The sequence below is a fragment of the Haliotis rufescens genome, unplaced genomic scaffold, assembly GCF_023055435.1.
Source record: "Haliotis rufescens isolate VD_foot unplaced genomic scaffold, xgHalRufe1.0.p SCAF_116, whole genome shotgun sequence".
NCBI classification, from domain to species: Eukaryota; Metazoa; Mollusca; class Gastropoda; order Lepetellida; family Haliotidae; genus Haliotis; species Haliotis rufescens.
Genome location: NW_025963798.1, coordinates 547,420 through 566,352, shown reverse-complemented (window position 1 = coordinate 566,352; position 18,933 = coordinate 547,420). Strand labels below are relative to the sequence as shown.

At 39.6% G+C, this 18,933-nt stretch overlaps 1 protein-coding gene across 2 annotated transcripts in view; it reads right to left on the bottom strand.

Annotated features, from left to right (window-relative positions):
• Positions 1–18,933, bottom strand: part of LOC124121576 — a 41,260-nt gene that overhangs the window by 10,597 nt on the left and 11,730 nt on the right. Inside the window, exons 1-2 of one of the 2 annotated variants that reach the window (XM_046484589.2) lie at positions 12,047–12,136; positions 1,494–1,695 (exon numbers count right to left, since the gene is read on the bottom strand). In XM_046484589.2, the coding sequence (XP_046340545.2) occupies positions 1,494–1,682 (189 nt within the window). In that variant the 5' untranslated portion in view covers positions 1,683–1,695; positions 12,047–12,136. Of the gene's footprint in view, positions 1–1,493; positions 1,696–12,046; positions 12,137–18,933 lie in introns of those variants that run through there. The other variant, XM_046484590.2, reaches the window with a different exon arrangement.

Below are 18,933 nucleotides of genomic sequence, written 5' to 3'. Positions count from 1 at the left end.
TACCACTCTATTTCCCCAGAGAACGCTCCGATCTCAAGAACAAAAGCTATTATTATTATTATCATTATGTACAGATTAAAATTTAAAAAATGCAGCAAAGAGGGTTTGGGTGATCCTGGCACAGTCAGACTGGTAAGGCTCATCATCAGCTCAGGGCCCTTGCCCCCTCTACACGCAGCCCAGACAACCAATCAGACTCCCAGGAAGCGCTTCCTAGTCACACCCACCCAGAACTTTTCGGAGAATGTGAAGACTCCCAACACTGCAGCCTTCTGCATTACCCAGATTGTCAGAAGGGCTGTATTCCTGGTAGCAAACGAGGGTACTTTCCCAATGTCAGTCAACAGATTGGGAGGTACCAAACCTAAGACACCGAGAACAATGGGGAGTCGGACAACTTGGTACTTGGGATGCAAGGGTGACCTTTCGAAAGCGAGGTCCGCATATTTGACATGTTTTTCCTCAATCTTGTCAATCACATTAGTGTCAAAAGGGACAGAAATTTCAATGATATAAATGATTTCATTGGATTTATCCAAAAGGCCAAGATCAGGTTTGTTGGCCTGGATACGTCTGAGGCTGTATACGGGCCTATTCCAAAGGATTTTGTATTCATCATTGTCCATGACTCCCTCTACATATTCCGGGTCGTACCAAGGATGGACCTCTGTGTCAAAACCACAAGCATGGCGAAGGCGGTAATAAAATAATCGAACCACGTTGTAATTGTTTATTGTGTAACGCCGCACCCAGCATGTTGCTAAAGATACTGTGTCTTTGCCAAATCTGGGCATCCACTGACAATGTGTTGGACGGTCTCATTAAATTCATCACATAATCTACATTTCATATTCACATTTTGATGCAAAATCACACATTGGCGGTTTCTCCCTCTGTCAATGGATCAGTGTATCAGTGTACGAGAGGGTATCCTGCTTATGTGCCCGCCTAGTGTCGTGTCTAACGGATTCTTATACACCCACCTCGGGTCTAACGGGTTTTAATACACCCACCTCGGGTCTAACGGGTTTTAATACACCCACCTCGTGTCTAACGGGTTCTAATGTCCCCACCTCGAGTCTAACGGGTTCTAATGTACCCACCTCGAGTCTAACAGGTTCTAATGTACCCACCTCGTGTCTAACGGGTTCTAATGTCCCCACCTCGAGTCTAACGGGTTATAATGTACCCACCTCGAGTCTAACGGGTTCTAATGCACCCACCTCGTGCCTAACGGGTTCTAATGTACCCACCTCGTGTCTAATTGGTTCTAATGCACACACCTCGTGTCTAACGGGTTCTGATGTACCAACCTCGTGTCTAACGGGTTCTTATGTACCCACCTCGAGTCTAACAGGTTCTAATGTACCCACCTCGTGTCTAACGGGTTCTAATGTACCCACCTCGAGTCTAACGGGTTCTAATGTACCCACCTCGAGTCTAACAGGTTCTAATGTACCCACCTCGTGTCTAACGGGTTCTAATGCACCCACCTCGTGTCTCACGGGTTCAGCAAACAGTGCCTGATATTCGGGTAAGCCGTGTGAGTGTCTGTCACTGAGTATCTTCAGGCGGAGACACTCCTTGATGACTGGCGTCATGGTCTGCTGGGAGAGTCCGTCTACTTCCGCCTTACGTAGTCGAGCCTTCTCCCTCTCCTCGGTATCGACAAACGTCGCCATGTCAGGGGGCTAGCTGTAACATGGGGAAGGCATTTGAGACATCATGTGTGGTTTTATGTGGAGAAATATACACAATTTAGTAGTGGTGGCGCCGAAAGGTGTATGTATTTTTATTTTTTTATTTTTGTTGTTTGACGCCGCATTCTGCAATATCCCAGCTCTATGACAGCGGTTTGTAAATACTCGAGTCTAGACGAGGTAATCCAGTGATTGACATAATGAGCATCGATCTACGCAATAGGGATACGATGACATGCATCAGCCAAGTCAGCGAGCCTGACCACCCGGTCCTGTTACTCGCCTCCTATGACAAGCATAGTCACCTCTTGCGGCAAGCATGGGTTGCTGAAGACCTATTCTACCCCAGATCTTCACGGGTCGAAAGATGTATGTAGCTAATATTAATAATATTAATGATCACACAACTAGCAGGTGAGATTGCTTCTTCGCACTCCCCGCGTGAGTGGACAGAGGAACGAGTGTCAAGCAGAATTAGACCTGGTCATCTGTGAAATACCCAGGAGAAGTCTTAATTGTTTATCAATAAATGAAAGTCTTCACAAGCTTCATCCATGTTTATTCAGCTTTATTCGTTTATTTGGTTTTTTGTGTGTGTGTTTAACGCCGCAATATTAACCAGAGTTTGGACCAGACAAGCCAGTGATTGACATCATGCGCATCGATCTACCCAACTGGGATACCATGACATGCATCATCCTAAACCCAATACATAGCTACAATAGTATTTAAAAGATAATCCTGATTAATTCTTAAATATTAATAAACTGCATATCAAAATAGTTTTGACCAGTTAATATTGGAATGTTGTATAAAAGAAATATTTTCTCACGTGTCACCAGTTAGTGTTTTGTAAGTCTACTTGTCACCGGGCAAAAATGTTTTTAGCTTCTCCAGTTAGAATATATATCTAGACATTAAAATAACAAAATATGTGTTCATGTGTAAATGTATGTTTGACACCGGGTGTCTTTAAATAACTGAAAATAGATATTCACGGATTCGCTGTAAAGACAGTACTGTAGTCCCTTTAAAACGAATATGAAAATAACCCATGAAATGTGTTGTTATACGAGTTGTTTAATTAATAATCATATTGTCGTGGTATGAACAATATACGATATTGGGCCTATTTTATTATTGTCTCTAAATTCAATAATAAATACGGTATTGCAGAGTAGGTCCTTCCAATCAAGACACAACTCTACCACAAAACACAGAATGAATAGAGTAAAGAAAATGTCTTCAGTAATCATTTTCAAATGTTATTGAGTTCCTGGTAGATTCATCAACATCTCCTGCCCATGTCAGAGGAAGGAAACAGGTGACGACAAATCGAGACGACTTCACATTAAAATAACTTCACAAAAATCTACGACAGCGTGAACTTTGGCGGCTTAGGCCATTGCTTTAAAGTTCCTAGTAGATTCGTCAGCAACTCAAATGTCGAATGAAGGAGACAGAGACAGGAAATGGAGACGACTACACATTTAAATAATTAACCATTCGAACCATTCGACACCGTGGTTCATTGCTCATGATACTGATCACTGGATTGTCTGGTTCAGGCTCGATGGTTTACATGCCGACGTCGCATGGCAGGAGGGTTGCTGGGTGCGGCGTTAGATGATAAACATTTACTATCTCGTGAAAAACTGTGGGAATGGCGGGTACTGCCGGTCGGGCAGGACAAGCTTGCCCTTTTCGCGAACACTAGGTGTCATCACTGCTTTTTAGTGATCCATTTTTATATATTTAAGCAATATTTTGCATTTTATGCCCAAAGGAATCTGTTTCGGCAGATAATCGTGAGTGATAATCCTCTGATTTTTGGTTTTGAATTTCCAAACAATTGTCAGTGAGTTGACACTACATGCACACAGATAGATACAGTAAACTACGGTTATAATGAACACGCTTATAACGAACTGACGGATATAACGAACTTACTTTTTTGGTCCCGACTATTTGCTGTAGTTATGATGTATATATGCTTATAACGAACTACAGTTATAACGAACAAAAATTAGTAGTCCCTTTGAGTTCGTTATAACCGTAGTTTACTGTAAGTCGGTTTACATACATACAAGGAGTAAACCGACACACGAAGAGTTTATTACACTGGTAAGAAGAGAAACTCATACCAGTGTTTTTTTCGTTTGCAGGTTTCAGTATCGCTCAGCGTATGTATTACAATCTAATGTAAACTACAAAAATATATTTAATCTTACAACGAGCACATGAAACAATTCCTAATTAATGTACATATGTTATGTTCGGGGCCGCCTCCGTGGTAGAGCGTCCGCCCGGAGAGAGGAAGGCCCGTGGTTCGATCCCCGGCCGCCTCATACCAAAAGACGTTATAAGGTGGTACTTGTTGTTACCCTGTCTGGCGCTCGGCATTAAGGGGCTAAAACAAGGTCTGGTCGGCTGGGAGTCAGTATAGTCATGTCCAACTATTTGTGCCATGTCTCACTTGGCGCTTCATGCGCACATATGTGCAACCTGCAGTGCAAACAAGGACATGTTAACTCGTCTTGTCATAAGTCAGGCTTCTACCCTCTGGTTATTTTAATGCTCTACAATATAGACAACAGTGTTAACTAAATGAGTTTGTCAATATCCCGGCTTGGTCCGGTTCATCATGTTGATGGTCCGGTTTTTATGAGCGGAAGCGGAAGCCCTTCCGGTTATGTGAAGGAGGGGGGCAATGGCGGGAATAAAAGCCATCCAGACCAAACACGAGCGTTAGAGAGATTTATTCAATACTGTAAAAGGTTTTACAGTGTCTCAAGAGTAAAGATTGACAAACAGCACACGTGGATTGGCTTAGAACCAAGAGCCCATGGCCAGCCCCCTGCAGTGTGCATCACGGGAGCTTGTTCTTGAAAACACTCTTGCTATATTATTGATAACACCGAGGTGCATTACTCAGCTAAATACGCCTACTCATATTGTTGTTTATTATTAGATATCATAAGCTGCAATATTTTTCTATTAACGGCTTCCTCTTACTGTCGTAGTTTTGTTAATAATTGCCTCACTGACATGTTCAGATGTCGCAGCGCTCGCTAAATTGTTTACAATTTTTTTTCTGAATTCTGTGCGTAAAATTGCGGCATAGGTTAGCACTATTAATCGGCATCAGTCTCGACTAGTACAAGTAGCCACACACACACAGGCATGTGCGTCGCTATATAAGTGCAATAATCTTGGACGTCACGCTAAACCCCATTTCACTTCACCTCACCTCAATTCGGGGTCTTTTTTATATGATAGCTACGCGATAAATCGCAAAGAACAATGAAGAACGAAGTGTGCTTTAACTTACGATAAAACATTGTTCTATCATGACGTCATTTCTGCTGTTTCGAATATGCTCTCCAAACTTAATGACGTCGTATATTGGACGACGTTATTTTTTAGAGGGAAGTGTCTGGTGAGTTGTTCCCCGTGGATGTAGCTGGGCAACGCAGATGAACGCGATGGCCGAACGATTGCATCCAAAGGTGGGAGAGATATGACAATCGGTATTGGGAGATAAGATACAGGATTGTGTGAATATGCGGGAAATACCCACCTGTGCTTAAAATGGACTTGTCCGACATTGCCGAGGTCGGATTCTATTGAGGGAGTCATCATTATTAAAATACGGGTAAATACTTTTAAAGCTTGCACATTTTAGTAACATCCTTAAAGAGGCTGTACATAATGCTGATATAAGAAGTATGCGCCCCTCATGGTATATTCTCCCTACAGAGTTTTATTGTACGATATAGAACTACCCACTCGTCGTATATTTCTTAAGTATAAACGGCGGCTGCAGGTTAAGAATGGCGGGGGTTCGCCCACACAGGAATGCCATTGCCACCCTAGAGCTCTACTGTTTATATAAAGGGGTACTTTGGTCCATCCCACGCAACAGGATCGAAAAGACCCATGTTTAACTGCGCCAACCCATGACTGTTGTATAAGGCAACTAACGGGATCGGGTGGTCGGAAGCCTGCCAAAAGAGGGCGGTCTATACACAACCGAGCCAGAACCAGACAATCCAGTGATCAGTATCATGAGCAGTGATCTACTCCGTCAGGAGTCACGCTGTCGGAGAATAAGTGAAGTTTGTTTTATGTAGAGTCGGCTCCATTTGTCGTCACCTCTGTTTCCCTCCTCCGACATGGGCAAGAGAAGCTGATGAATCTACCAGGAACTCAATAACACTTTAAAATGACTGCTGAAGAAATATTCTTGACCACATTCATTCTGTGTTTTAAGGCAGAGTTGTGTCTTGATTGGAAGGACTTTATATACAATACCATACATAGTATTGAAATTACTCACAGAGACAATGACAGAATATATCGAGTCAATTATATCGTTCATACAACCACCAAATGGTTATAAAGAAAAAGAGACATTTCATGGTTGTTTTGATAATCGGATGGAGGACCTACAATAGGGTGTTGACAGTGTATCACTGACTATCTGTGACCCGGTGTCAAACATACATTTATACATGTTCACATTTTTTGTTCCCTAGATATATATTCTAACTGGTGGAGATAAAAACTAGTTTGTTCTATGACAAGTTAACATACAAGATTTAAACATTAGCTGGCGACAATTTAGACACTATTAGATTCAAGAATTGACCGGTAACAATTTAGACACTATTAGATTAAAAAATTGGCCGGTAACATTTTAAACACTATTAGATTGACAAAATGACCGGTGACAAGTCTAACTATTAGATTCAAGAATTGACCGGTGACAAGTCCAACTATTAGATTCAAGAATTGACCGGTGACAATTCCAACTATTAGATTCAAGAATTGACCGGTGACGAGTCTAACTGTTAGATTCAAGAATTGACCGATGACAAGTCTAACTATTAGATTCAAGAACTGAGCGGTGACAAGTCTTACTATTAGATTCAAGAACTGACCGGTGACAAGTCTAACTATTAGATTCAAGAATTGACCGGTGACAAGTCCAACTATTAGATTCAAGAATTGACCGGTGACAAGTCTAACAGTTAGATTCAAGAATTGACCGGTGACAAGTCTAACTGTTAGATTCAAGAATTGACCGGTGACAAGTCTAACTATTAGATTCAAGAATTGACCGGTGACAAGTCTAACTATTAGATTCAAGAATTGACTGGTGACAAGTCTAACTGTTAGATTCAAGAATTGACCAGTGACAAGTCCAACTATTAAATTCAAGAATAGACCGGTGACAAGTCTAACTGTTAGATTCAAGAATTGACCGGTGACAAGTCTAACTTTTAGATTCAAGGAATTGACAGGTGACAAGTCTAACTATTAGATTTAAGAATTGACCGGTGACAAGTCTTGCTATTAGATTCAAGAATTGACCGGTGACAAGTCTAACTGTTAGATTCAAGAATTGACTGGTGACAAGTCTAACTATTAGATTCAAGAATTGACCGATGACAAGTCTAACTATTAGATTCAAGAATTGACCGGTGACAAGTCTTACTATTAGATTCAAGAATTGACCGGTGGCAAGTCCAACTATTAGATTCAAGAATTGACCGGTGACAATTCCAACTATTAGATTCAAGAATTGACCGGTAACAAGTCACACTATTAGATTTAAGAATTGACCGGTGAGAAGTCTAACTATTAGATTCAAGAATTGACCAGTGACAAGTCTTACTATTAGATTCAAGAATTGACCGGTGACAAGTCTAACTGTTAGATTCAAGAATTGACTGGTGACAAGTCTTACTATTAGATTCAAGAATTGACCGGTGACAAGTCTAACTATTAGATTCAAGAATTGACCGGTGACAAGTCTAACTGTTAGATTCAAGAATTGACCGGTGACAAGTCTAACTATTAGATTCAAGAATTGACTGGTGACAAGTCTAACTTTTAGATTCAAGAATTGACCGGTGACGATTTAGACACTATTAGATTCAAGAATTGACCGATGACAAGTCTAACTATTAGATTCAAGAATTGACCGGTGACAAGTCTAACTATTAGATTCAAGAATTGACCGGTGACAATTTAGACACTATTAGATTAAAAAAATGACCGATGACAAGTCCAACTATTAGATTCAAGAATTAACCGGTGACATGTTGACAAGTATGTTCATATACAGTAACTAAACTTTAAAACTAAAGTTTGTAATAAGTAAATACAATTCAATACCAACGTGGACGTTTTGAAAATGATGTTTATACGCAGTTTATAGATAGTAAACAATTAATCAGAGTTAATTATTTTTAAACACTGTATGTATATTCAAATACTAGGTTTAAGACATGTTAAAACCTGTTTCAAAACTAGTGTCAAAAGGCCGATGACAACACAACGCACTTACTTACATACTAACCATGGATTTATACTAACTTTAAACTAATTACTAACCGGAAACTGAGTCACTAATGTTGACGAGTTAAAAGCTATTTTCCTACGATAGTCATTGCTATTTCAATCAATTGCATAGGATTTATTTTCTGGCTAAGGACAACTTCAGTGTACAAGAGTGAAATATTAACCGATAACGAGATTTAAATACTTTCCGGCGGCAGAAAGATTTAGCCGAGAAGTGTGGCATCAGTAAGTAGGCTGTCTCGGGTATTCTAAAACGTAGTGAAGACTTTCAGCAGCAGTTCGCCATTTTGCCACAGAGAATGATTCCTCGATGGTGAACCACTTAATTCACCTCGAGGGGCGGTGGGGTAGCCGAGTTGATAAAGCGTTCGCTCGTCACACCGAAGACCCGAATCTTCAGAAGCATAAGTGGTTCGTTCTCAATGACTTTTTCAAGTAAAAATGTTTTAATGTGTATTTAATGCCAGTCCATGTCAATATTTAATGTACGATATGTGTACGCGAATGAAGATGAATGATCATTGCTTTTCGTTTTGTTTTCAGTCGACATTTTTGTACTCTGTGTAATCCGGACCTCGCTGTAAACCGGACTACTTTACCGGTCTCAACCGAGTCCGAATTGGACAGAATCCAATTTACAATGTATATCGACCTGGTCACAGTGACCTGAACATGCCCTGTGCAAATGAAATGTCAATGTACCCGCTTCAAAGGTAACATGAGACGTTATCATTGGTACATACCAGTGAGCAGGTATTGTATATCACACTTTTATGACTGCAACAACGTATTTCACAGGAGATCGGGGTAAGCTCTTTCTACGCCCTGAACATAGCATGTGGAGACACGTGTTCGACTCGCCCATTATATGCACCCATTATGTGTGGGTTCGACGCTCACTCACTCACTCACTCACTCACTCACTCACTCACTCACCAACTCACTCACTCACCCACTCACTCACTCACTCACTCACTGAAGTCCCATTCGCTGTCTGGGCGGCGTGTAGAGGGGGCAAGGGCCCTGAGCTGATGATGAGCCTAACCAGCCTGACTGTACCAGGATCACTCAAACCCTCTTTGCTGCATTTTTTCATTTTAATCTATTCATAATAATTCTCGATTCATCCACAGTGAAAAATCAGCGTCGTATTGACGTATCTATCTTTGAATTCCAACACGTCATGACATCAGCATGTCGCCTAACTGCAAGAACGTGTACTGAAAGTCAAGGCATTTCCGAGAAATCCGGAACTCGCCTTACATGGACTCGCCTTATGTCTACATTGACTACCTCGCCTCATATAGACATTTACTTACTCGCCTTATATCCACATTTACTAACTCGTCTTATATCCACATTTACTAACTCGCCTTATATCCACATTTACTTACTCGTCTTATATCCACATTTACTAACTCGCCTTATATCCACATTTACTTACTCGCCTTATATCCACATTTACTAACTCGCCTTATATCCACATTTACTAACTCGCCTTATATCCACATTTACTAACTTGCCTTATATCCACATTTACTTACTCGCCTTATATCCACATTTACTAACTCGCCTTATATCCACATTTACTAACTCGCCTTATATCCACATTTACTTACTCGCCTTATATCCACATTTACTTACTCGCCTTATATCCACATTTACTAACTCGCCTTATATCCACATTTACTAACTCGCCTTATATCCACATTTACTTACTCGCCTTATATCCACATTTACTAACTCGCCTTATATCCACATTTACTAACTCGCCTTATATCCACATTTACTTACTCGCCTTATATCCACATTTACTTACTCGCCTTATATCCACATTTACTAACTCGCCTTATATCCACATTTACTAACTCGCCTTATATCCACATTTACTTACTCGCCTTATATCCACATTTACTTACTCGCCTTATATCCACATTTACTAACTCGCCTTATATCCACATTTACTTACTCGCCTTATATCCACATTTACTAACTCGCCTTACCTGGACCTTTCTGATTCACCATATATAGACATTTACTCACTCGCCTAATATCGACATTTACTAACTCACCCTACATAGACATTTGATAACTCGCCTTATATCTGCATTTTTTCATGTTATTCCATTCATAATAATTCTCGATTCATACACAGTGAAAAATCAGCGTCGTATTGACGTATCTATCTTTGAATTCCAACACGTCATGACATCAGCATGTAGTCTAACGGAAAGTACGTGTCCAGAAAGTCAAGGCATTTCCGAGAATCCGGGTACTTTCAGTATCAGGCACAGCTGCGACTTTGTTCGATCGTCAACTGGATTCAACGTTCAGCCATTAACAGAAACATTTCCCTCGTTTAAAATCGAATCCAAGGATGGATATGATTTCAGAAATGGGCTTTTTAAACATTTAAAGGGTTTAGTCTCTACTGATTCACCATACGACATTTCCTAACTCGCCTCACATAGACATTCACTAACTCGCCGTATGTCTACATTTACTAACTCGCCTAATGTCTACATTTACTAACTCGCCTCACATAGACATTTACTAACTCGCCTCAGACAGACATTTACTAACTCGCCCTATGTCTACATTTGCAAACTCGCCCTATGTCTACATTTTCCAACTCGCCTTATGTCTACATTTACTAACTCGCCTCACATAGACATTTACCAACTCGCCTTATGTCTACATTTACTAACTCGCCTCACATAGATATTTACTAACTCGCCTCACATAGATATTTCCTAACTCGCCTCACACAGACATTTACTAACTCGCCCTATGTCTACATTTACTAACTCGCCTTATGTCTACATTTACTAACTCGCCTCACATAGACATTTACTAACTCGCCTCATATAGACATTTACTAACTCGCCTTATATCGACATTTACTAACTCGCCTCACATAGATATTTCCTAACTCGCCTCACATAGACATTTACTAACTCGCCTTATGTCTACATTTACTAACTCGCCTTATGTCTACATTTACTAACTCGCCTGACATAGACATTTACTAACTCGCCTCATATAGACATTTACTAACTCGCCTTATATCGACATTTACTAACTTGCGGTACAGAGACATTTACTAACTCGCCTTATGTCGACATTTACTAACTCGCCTTTTGTCTACATTAACTAACTCGCCTAATATCGACATTTACTAACTCGCCTTATATCGACATTTACTAACTCGCCTTATATCGACATTTACTAACTCGCCTTATATCGACATTTACTAACTCGCCCTATATCGACATTTACTAACTCGCCTTATATCGACATTTACTAACTCGCCTTATATCGACATTTACTAACTCGCCTTATATCGACATTTACTAACTCGCCTTATATCGACATTTAATAACTCGCTTTATATCGACATTTACTAACTCATCTTAACGCGTTGAAATGAAAGAGAGAACATTTCCAGGTTCACAAGAATCTCCACCTAAGGTAAAGTCCATGGTACAATTCCGAGTATATCATTAACATATACACCTTTGAAATAGTGTGTTTTCCTTGACAAATAATGTTTTATGTCTACATCATGCGCTTTGATTGTGGAAAACACGCTGAATGTGATTTATTTCCCCTCTGTATATTTCCCAAGTACTGTACTTAACGAACAGGGGTGTATCATTGTCTATGAAAGCAGGACGTTCTCGGTGCCATGTTGTTCAGACCAAGTTCCATTCCATGCATATCCTACAGGTTTAACGCAGTAAACAAACACAAACAACCAACTAGAGACGATAGATGGCCCGACTGAAGTGTCACGGTGACCCAGGCTCGATAGTTAATACTACACGTATATCAATACCGCTAGTGACCTATATTATTACGGGGGGGGAGGGAGATACCGATTCTTGTGACATAAGGAGGTGGATTTTATCACATCATACTGACAAACATGCACTAAATAAATTACATCAGTAACCTGCAAACAATGTCCGACTTACCTCAACGCTCATATCCCTAGAGGGCCCACCTCTCCAGCGTTAACCGCTGCCTATAGCATGCATATATATACACTATGTATATACTCCGACCTTTGACCCAGCAGGGAGCGGAAGTAATGTGTATTTCCTAGAAACCGCTGCGGAAAACCCCCCACAATACGTGTCCCATTAACGATACAAAACGTATTCACTGTGAGCAATATGTTGCATATTCCGACTTATTCAACGTTGCAATATCAGTGTTTGACCTCGCGACTGAATACTATCTATATTTATATTTATCTCGATAACTGCGGGGATGTGGGTTTCTCTTTCAATGGCAACGGTGCAACCCTTTTAGGCATTTTTGTCGATATCATTGATCTACTTCAGAGGCATGTGCACTTCATGTGCATATTGTATCGAGTGTCGTCTGTGCATCACATATGACAGGGGGCGGTTGTCGGTGGGAGGAGCGATACACGGTGAGACATAACTTGGACAGGTTCCAAGTCTGTATCGATAATGGATATGCATTCCCCAGAAATGTGAATCACGTGCTCCTGAATGGACCTGAGTAGATGTGTATGAGTGTACTTTCTATTCTGAACTCACTTTCGCCTCACATAACTTTCTTATCGAACATGCTTTGGTGTCTACCTTTCCACACCTTACAGGTTTAACAAGCTTGGTCTTTCTACGGAGATTTCAAAGAGCGATATTTTTAAAGAGCGTCATGGTCAGGGTTGCGACATTCAAGGTCCCAGTTAAACTTTCAAAACGTTCCTTATTTTGCGTTGTACCATAATGTCCCTATGCTTTTTTCCAAGTGAATACTTGCCTTGCCTTTGAATGTGTTTGAAACGGTTGCCACCGTTGGGGGGGGGGGGGGGGGGGGGGCAGTCTATTCTCACCTTTTCGCGAACACCTGGTATCATCACTATTTAATAGTGATTCATAAACAAGAGCTTTTGATTTGGTCGTACAATGGACTCTGCTTTTAGCCAAAAAATCTTTAATTACGGAAAGGGTTTGTCTTTGTTCTTGTCAGTGATTCCGATGAACTCTGGTGTCTAGATTGTTTTGAGTTTAAAGAGAAAACCTTGGTAGCTGAGACATTGTCTGGTTCCAGGGTGATCAGTATCTGATGCTGCTGCTACTGCTGCGACAGTCCTGAGATTGCCAATGGGAATCTTACGTCTCCAGGACGTGCCATGTCATGACGTCGTTCTTGACGCCTCACGTAGAACTGTGTCACGATCATACTCACGTAGTACTGTATCACTATCATACTCACGTAGCACTGTGTCACCATCATACTCACGTAGTACTGTATCACTATCATACTCACGTAGTACTGTATCACTACCATACTCACGTAGTACTGTGTCACTATCATACTCACGTAGAACTGTATCACTATCATACTCACGTAGTACTGTTTGACGTCACATCCCAATCACGTACCAGACAGCCGCCATTCCATTCATTAAGTGATATGATAATCACTACACAAATGTATTTGTAAATCACACGTACCACGTTAATGACATACACACCATTCAGCAGAATTATGAAAATACCCTGTCACTTCTATTTTCAATCGATAAATGGTGATTTCCTGTAGATGCTTTAATAATATGCACTGATTATGTCACCTGAATCGTGTATGTTCTACATTAATTTGGCCGTCAATTGTGGGAAGGAAGATAAAAGCTCCTTTTACCAAATTTTGGAGACAGAAGTCCATGCACTGACACTTCTAACAAGATGTATTCATTGTGATTTTGTTGGTGTGTCAATAGGAAAGAAATACTACAAAAAAGAAATGTTAAATTTTGAAACGTTTGTTTTTGAAACCCATAAGAAACACGGTGTACAGTGAAACAGTAGGGAAGCGTGTTAAACTCGTTTACATGGCGTTAGTCACTGTTTCCCGGTAGCCGTATCTCGGCACGCGGAGTGCGTCGTGTGTACCAGTCAATGCAGATGCATTAATAGATCAAATCGCTTCATCAATACTCTCTACATCAGCATCACCAGCAGCCATTCTACATCTAGTGAGACACTAATCACAAACGTCCTGGTGACACTGGACTGATAAATAAACACTGTCAGTTTGCCGCCATGTAGCTCGGTGTGATTTGTTTGTTTGTTTGTTGTTTAACGCCGCACGCAGCAATATTCCAGTTATTTGACGGCGGTCCGTAAATAATCGAGTCTAGGCCAGAAAATCCAGTGATTGACTACATGAGCATGGATTCATGCAATTGGGATACCATGACATGCATCAACCAATTCAGCGAGTTTGACCACCCGATCCCGTTAGTCGCCTCTTACGACAAGCATAGTCACCTTTTACGGCAAGCATGGGTTGCCGAAGACCTATTCTACCCCGGATCTTCACGGGTCAGCTCGTATGAGAATGTTGGTTGTGTACCATCAGACTACATATGTCGAAAATGTGATCGTCATGTCATTGTCCCATATACAACAGGCGCATTAATTATTCAAGTTTAATGGGTTTTTTATTTACGTTTTTTTTATATCATGGATCACACGCTCAATGTGGCCTTGTGGGCTGGTGTCATTCACCACGACGACGACGACGACATTGTGGATCAGGCACTGAACATTAGATACGTCGACGTCAATGACGTTACTCTTCGAATCGATTTACACAATGCTAAAACGGCAAGCTCGATCATCCGCCGAAACAGATTCCACTGTGCGGAAACCCGGCGTTCGCGACAGGGAAGCATGTCCAACCTACAGGTCATTTCCTGACACATTATTTCCCTGTTTAGTTGTTGGCCAATCTCATTAAAATCAGACCTTAGTTCTCGCTACCGCTAAACAAAGATCTGAAGACATCCCATTAGGGGTCACGTCAGAACGACCTTTCATCCGACCAATCAGAGCGTCGCTTACCAGAATATGAAAGTGACAGTCGGAATGTGATTTCTTATCATGCAACCTCGAAAACTTTATTCCGAACGATAGTGTCGGGTTTAACGACTGAATCCATACAATCTAGCCCATCTATTTGCCATTCCAGAATATTTTTTGTTCAGGTTTCAAATTTGTAATCGAGAATTTGTCAAAATATCTTTCGAAGCGTAGTCGAATTTGAAATTAGTGCCGTAAAGCACGAGAAAGCTGCCTTTTGATTGATCATTCTATTGGTCGGTCAAAGTTCGCGCAAGGTCGGTCTGACGTGACCCGTAATGGGATGTCCTCTGATCTTTGTTTAGCGGTAGCGAGAACTAAGATCTGATTTTAATGAGATTGAGTTGTTGGCAGTGCGATTGGGTGTACGGAAAGTGGGATAAGTAGAACACCATTTTGACAATTGAAGTTTGTTCTCGAGTGCCGGGAAACCTATTTCGAACCTGGGGTCACTTGTCGCCCAGTGGTCAAAACCGCTGTGAAGAGCTGTCAACCCTAGCTCGGACATGAACCACCGATCGTCGGTTCCCATCCCAAATCCAGGACATTATGATGTCTGGGTTTGAGCTTTACAAAGGGGTTACTATACAATCTGTGACACGAAGAACTGTATCAAGCTAACACGCCGAGATATAACTGGAATGATGTGCAAGGTTTCAAGACAAAAGTGTTAAGCCAACTCACTCACTCTTTAGTGATTATGATGTCTGGGTTTGAGTTTTACAAAGGGGTTACTATACAATCTGTGACACGCCGAACTGTATCAAGCTGACACGCCGCGATATAACTGGAAAAATGTGCAGGGTTTTACGCCAACTCACTCACTCTTTAGAATGCAAATATCGCGGGTGGTCGAGTAGCCTAGTGGTTAAAGCGTTGGCTTGTCACGCCGAATACCCGGGTTCGATTCCCCACATGGGTACAATGTGTGAAGCCCGTTTTTCGGTGTCCCCCGCGGTGATGTTGCTGGAATATTGCTAAAGCGGCGTAAAACCATACTCACTCACTAATGTCCCCCGCTGTCACCAGACGTACAGAATGTCCTTTCAAGATGGGAATAGGTATTGTGGAGTCAGCGCTATTTGTAGTGAGCGGGATGAACTGCTTTTCTTTAATAGTTTCTTCATGACGCTGGATGGCTATATTACACACCAGATCTAGGAGTCGCTGGTGATTATTTTGAACACAAATTCACAATGTAAACCTTTCGTAAACTCGTATGACGTCTGACCTTCCCGAAAATGAAACATTGCATGTGAACTGGTTGAATTTGGTTTAGAGTTTAGGCGACCACTAGGTGATAGTTCCGATACTCACAGAGTATGTTGTCGCGGCCAATATTGATTTGTTCATATCACTTAACGGGTGTGCGATCGAAAACAGTCCATACCACTCTATGTATTTTGATGTCACATTGCCACGTTCGACATCTGAAATTGGTAAAGCGTCTGCTACATCTGTTGGAATCCTGAAGAAAGCTATACGTCAGTCAACGTACATTGGTTTGTTTGTTGTGAAGGACTGTCCACAAACCAAATTTGGTCAAATTTCGGCTTAAATTTTTGTTCGACTTTCACGTTAATGGGATGACGGGACGCACGACCTTCTTTATGGTTGACGGACAGCAGAGATACCACAAGGCTTTGAAGAATGCTTAAAACTGAATAATTACATACCAAGTTGTGTTTCTTGTTTCACGACGCACGATATATTTCAGTTATATTCCGACACTACAGAACATGAGATATAATATAATATAACCACATGACATGAGATATAATATGTCATAACTACACATCTTGCTATATACTATGTAATGACGACATGTAATGCTATATAATATGTAATAACCACATGCCATGTTATAAAATATTCAATAACCACATGCCATGAGAAATGATATTAAATAACAACATACATGTACCATGGGATATAATATGTAATACCTAAAGCCGTGATATATAATATTGAATAACCACATGCCTTGTGATATAATATGTAATACCTAAGGCCATATAATATAATGCGTAATATCCACATGCCTTGTGATATGATATGTAATCATCACATGCTATAAGATATAATATTGAATAACCACATACCTTGAGATATAATATGTAAAATTTAATGCCATGATATATAATATTGAATAACTACATGCCTTGAGATATAATATGTAAAACCTAATGGCTTGATATGTAATATTGAATAACCACATGCCTTGAGATATAATATGTAAAATCTAATGCCATGATATATAATAATGAATAACCACATACCATGCTATATACTTTTGATTATCCACAAACCTTCAAATATAATATATAATACTCACATGCCTTGCGATATTCTATGTGATAACTAACTGACATGATATATAATATTGAATAACCACATACCTTGAGATGTAATATGTAATACCTTATGCCATGATATATAATATTGAATAACCACATGCCTTGAGATGTAATATTAAATAACAACATACCTTGAGATATAATATTGAAAAAACAATTACTGTGCTATGTAATATTGAAAAAACACAAACCTTGAGATATGATATGTAATAACCACATGCCATGATATATAATATCGAATAACCACATACCATGAAACATAATGGTGAATAACGATATACCTTGAGATATAATATGTAAAATCTAATGCCATGATATATAATATTGAATAACCACATGCCATGCTATAAACTTTTGATTATCCACAAACCTTCAAATATAATATGTAATACTCACATGCCATGCGATATTCTATGTGATAACTAACTGAAATGATATATAATATTGAGTAACCACATACCTTGAGATGTAATATGTAAAACCTAATGCCGTGATATATAATATTGAATAACCACATGCCTTGAGATGTAATTTTGAATAACCAGATACCTTGAGATATAATATTGAACAACCACATACCGTGCTATGCAATACTGAATAAAAACATACCTTGAGATATAATATTGAAAAAAAACTTACTGTGCTATGTAATATTGAAAAAACAACAACTTTGAGATATGATATGAAATAACCACATGCCATGATATATAATATTGAATAACCACATACCATGATATATGATAACGAGTAATCACTTGCCTCGAGATTTAATATGTAATACCTAATGCAATTATATATAATATTAAATAACTACATGCCTCGAAATATAATATGTAATATCCACATACCTTGTGATATAATATGTAATATCCACATGCTATGAGATATAAAAGTGAATAACCACATACCTTGAGATATAATATGTCATACCCACATGCCTTGTGATATAATAAGTAATAACCACATGCTATGGAATATAATTGTGAATAACCACATACCTTGAGATATTATATGTAATACCTAATGCCATATAATATAATACGTATGAACCACATGACTTGTGATATTATATGTTATAACCACATGTTATGGGATATAATATGTAATACCTAATGCCATTATATCATACGTAATAACCACATGCCTTGAGATATGATATGTAACAACCACATGCCATCATGCCATGAGATATAATATTGAATAACCACATACCTTGACCTATAATATGTAAAATCTATTGCCGGGATATATAATATTGAATAACCACATACCTTGAGATATGATATGTAAAACCTAATGCCATGATATATAATATTGAGTAACCACATAACTTGAGATATAATATGAATTTAATATATACCTTGAGATATAATATTGAATAACCACATGCCTTGAGATGTAAAATTGAATATCCAGATACCTTGAGATATAATATTGAACAACCACATACCGTGCTATGTAATATTGAATGAATACATACCTTGAGATATAGTATTGAAAAAAAACCACATGCCATGAGAAATGATATTGAATAACAACATACATGTACCATGATATATAATATGTAATACCTAAAGCCGTGATATATAATATTAAATAACC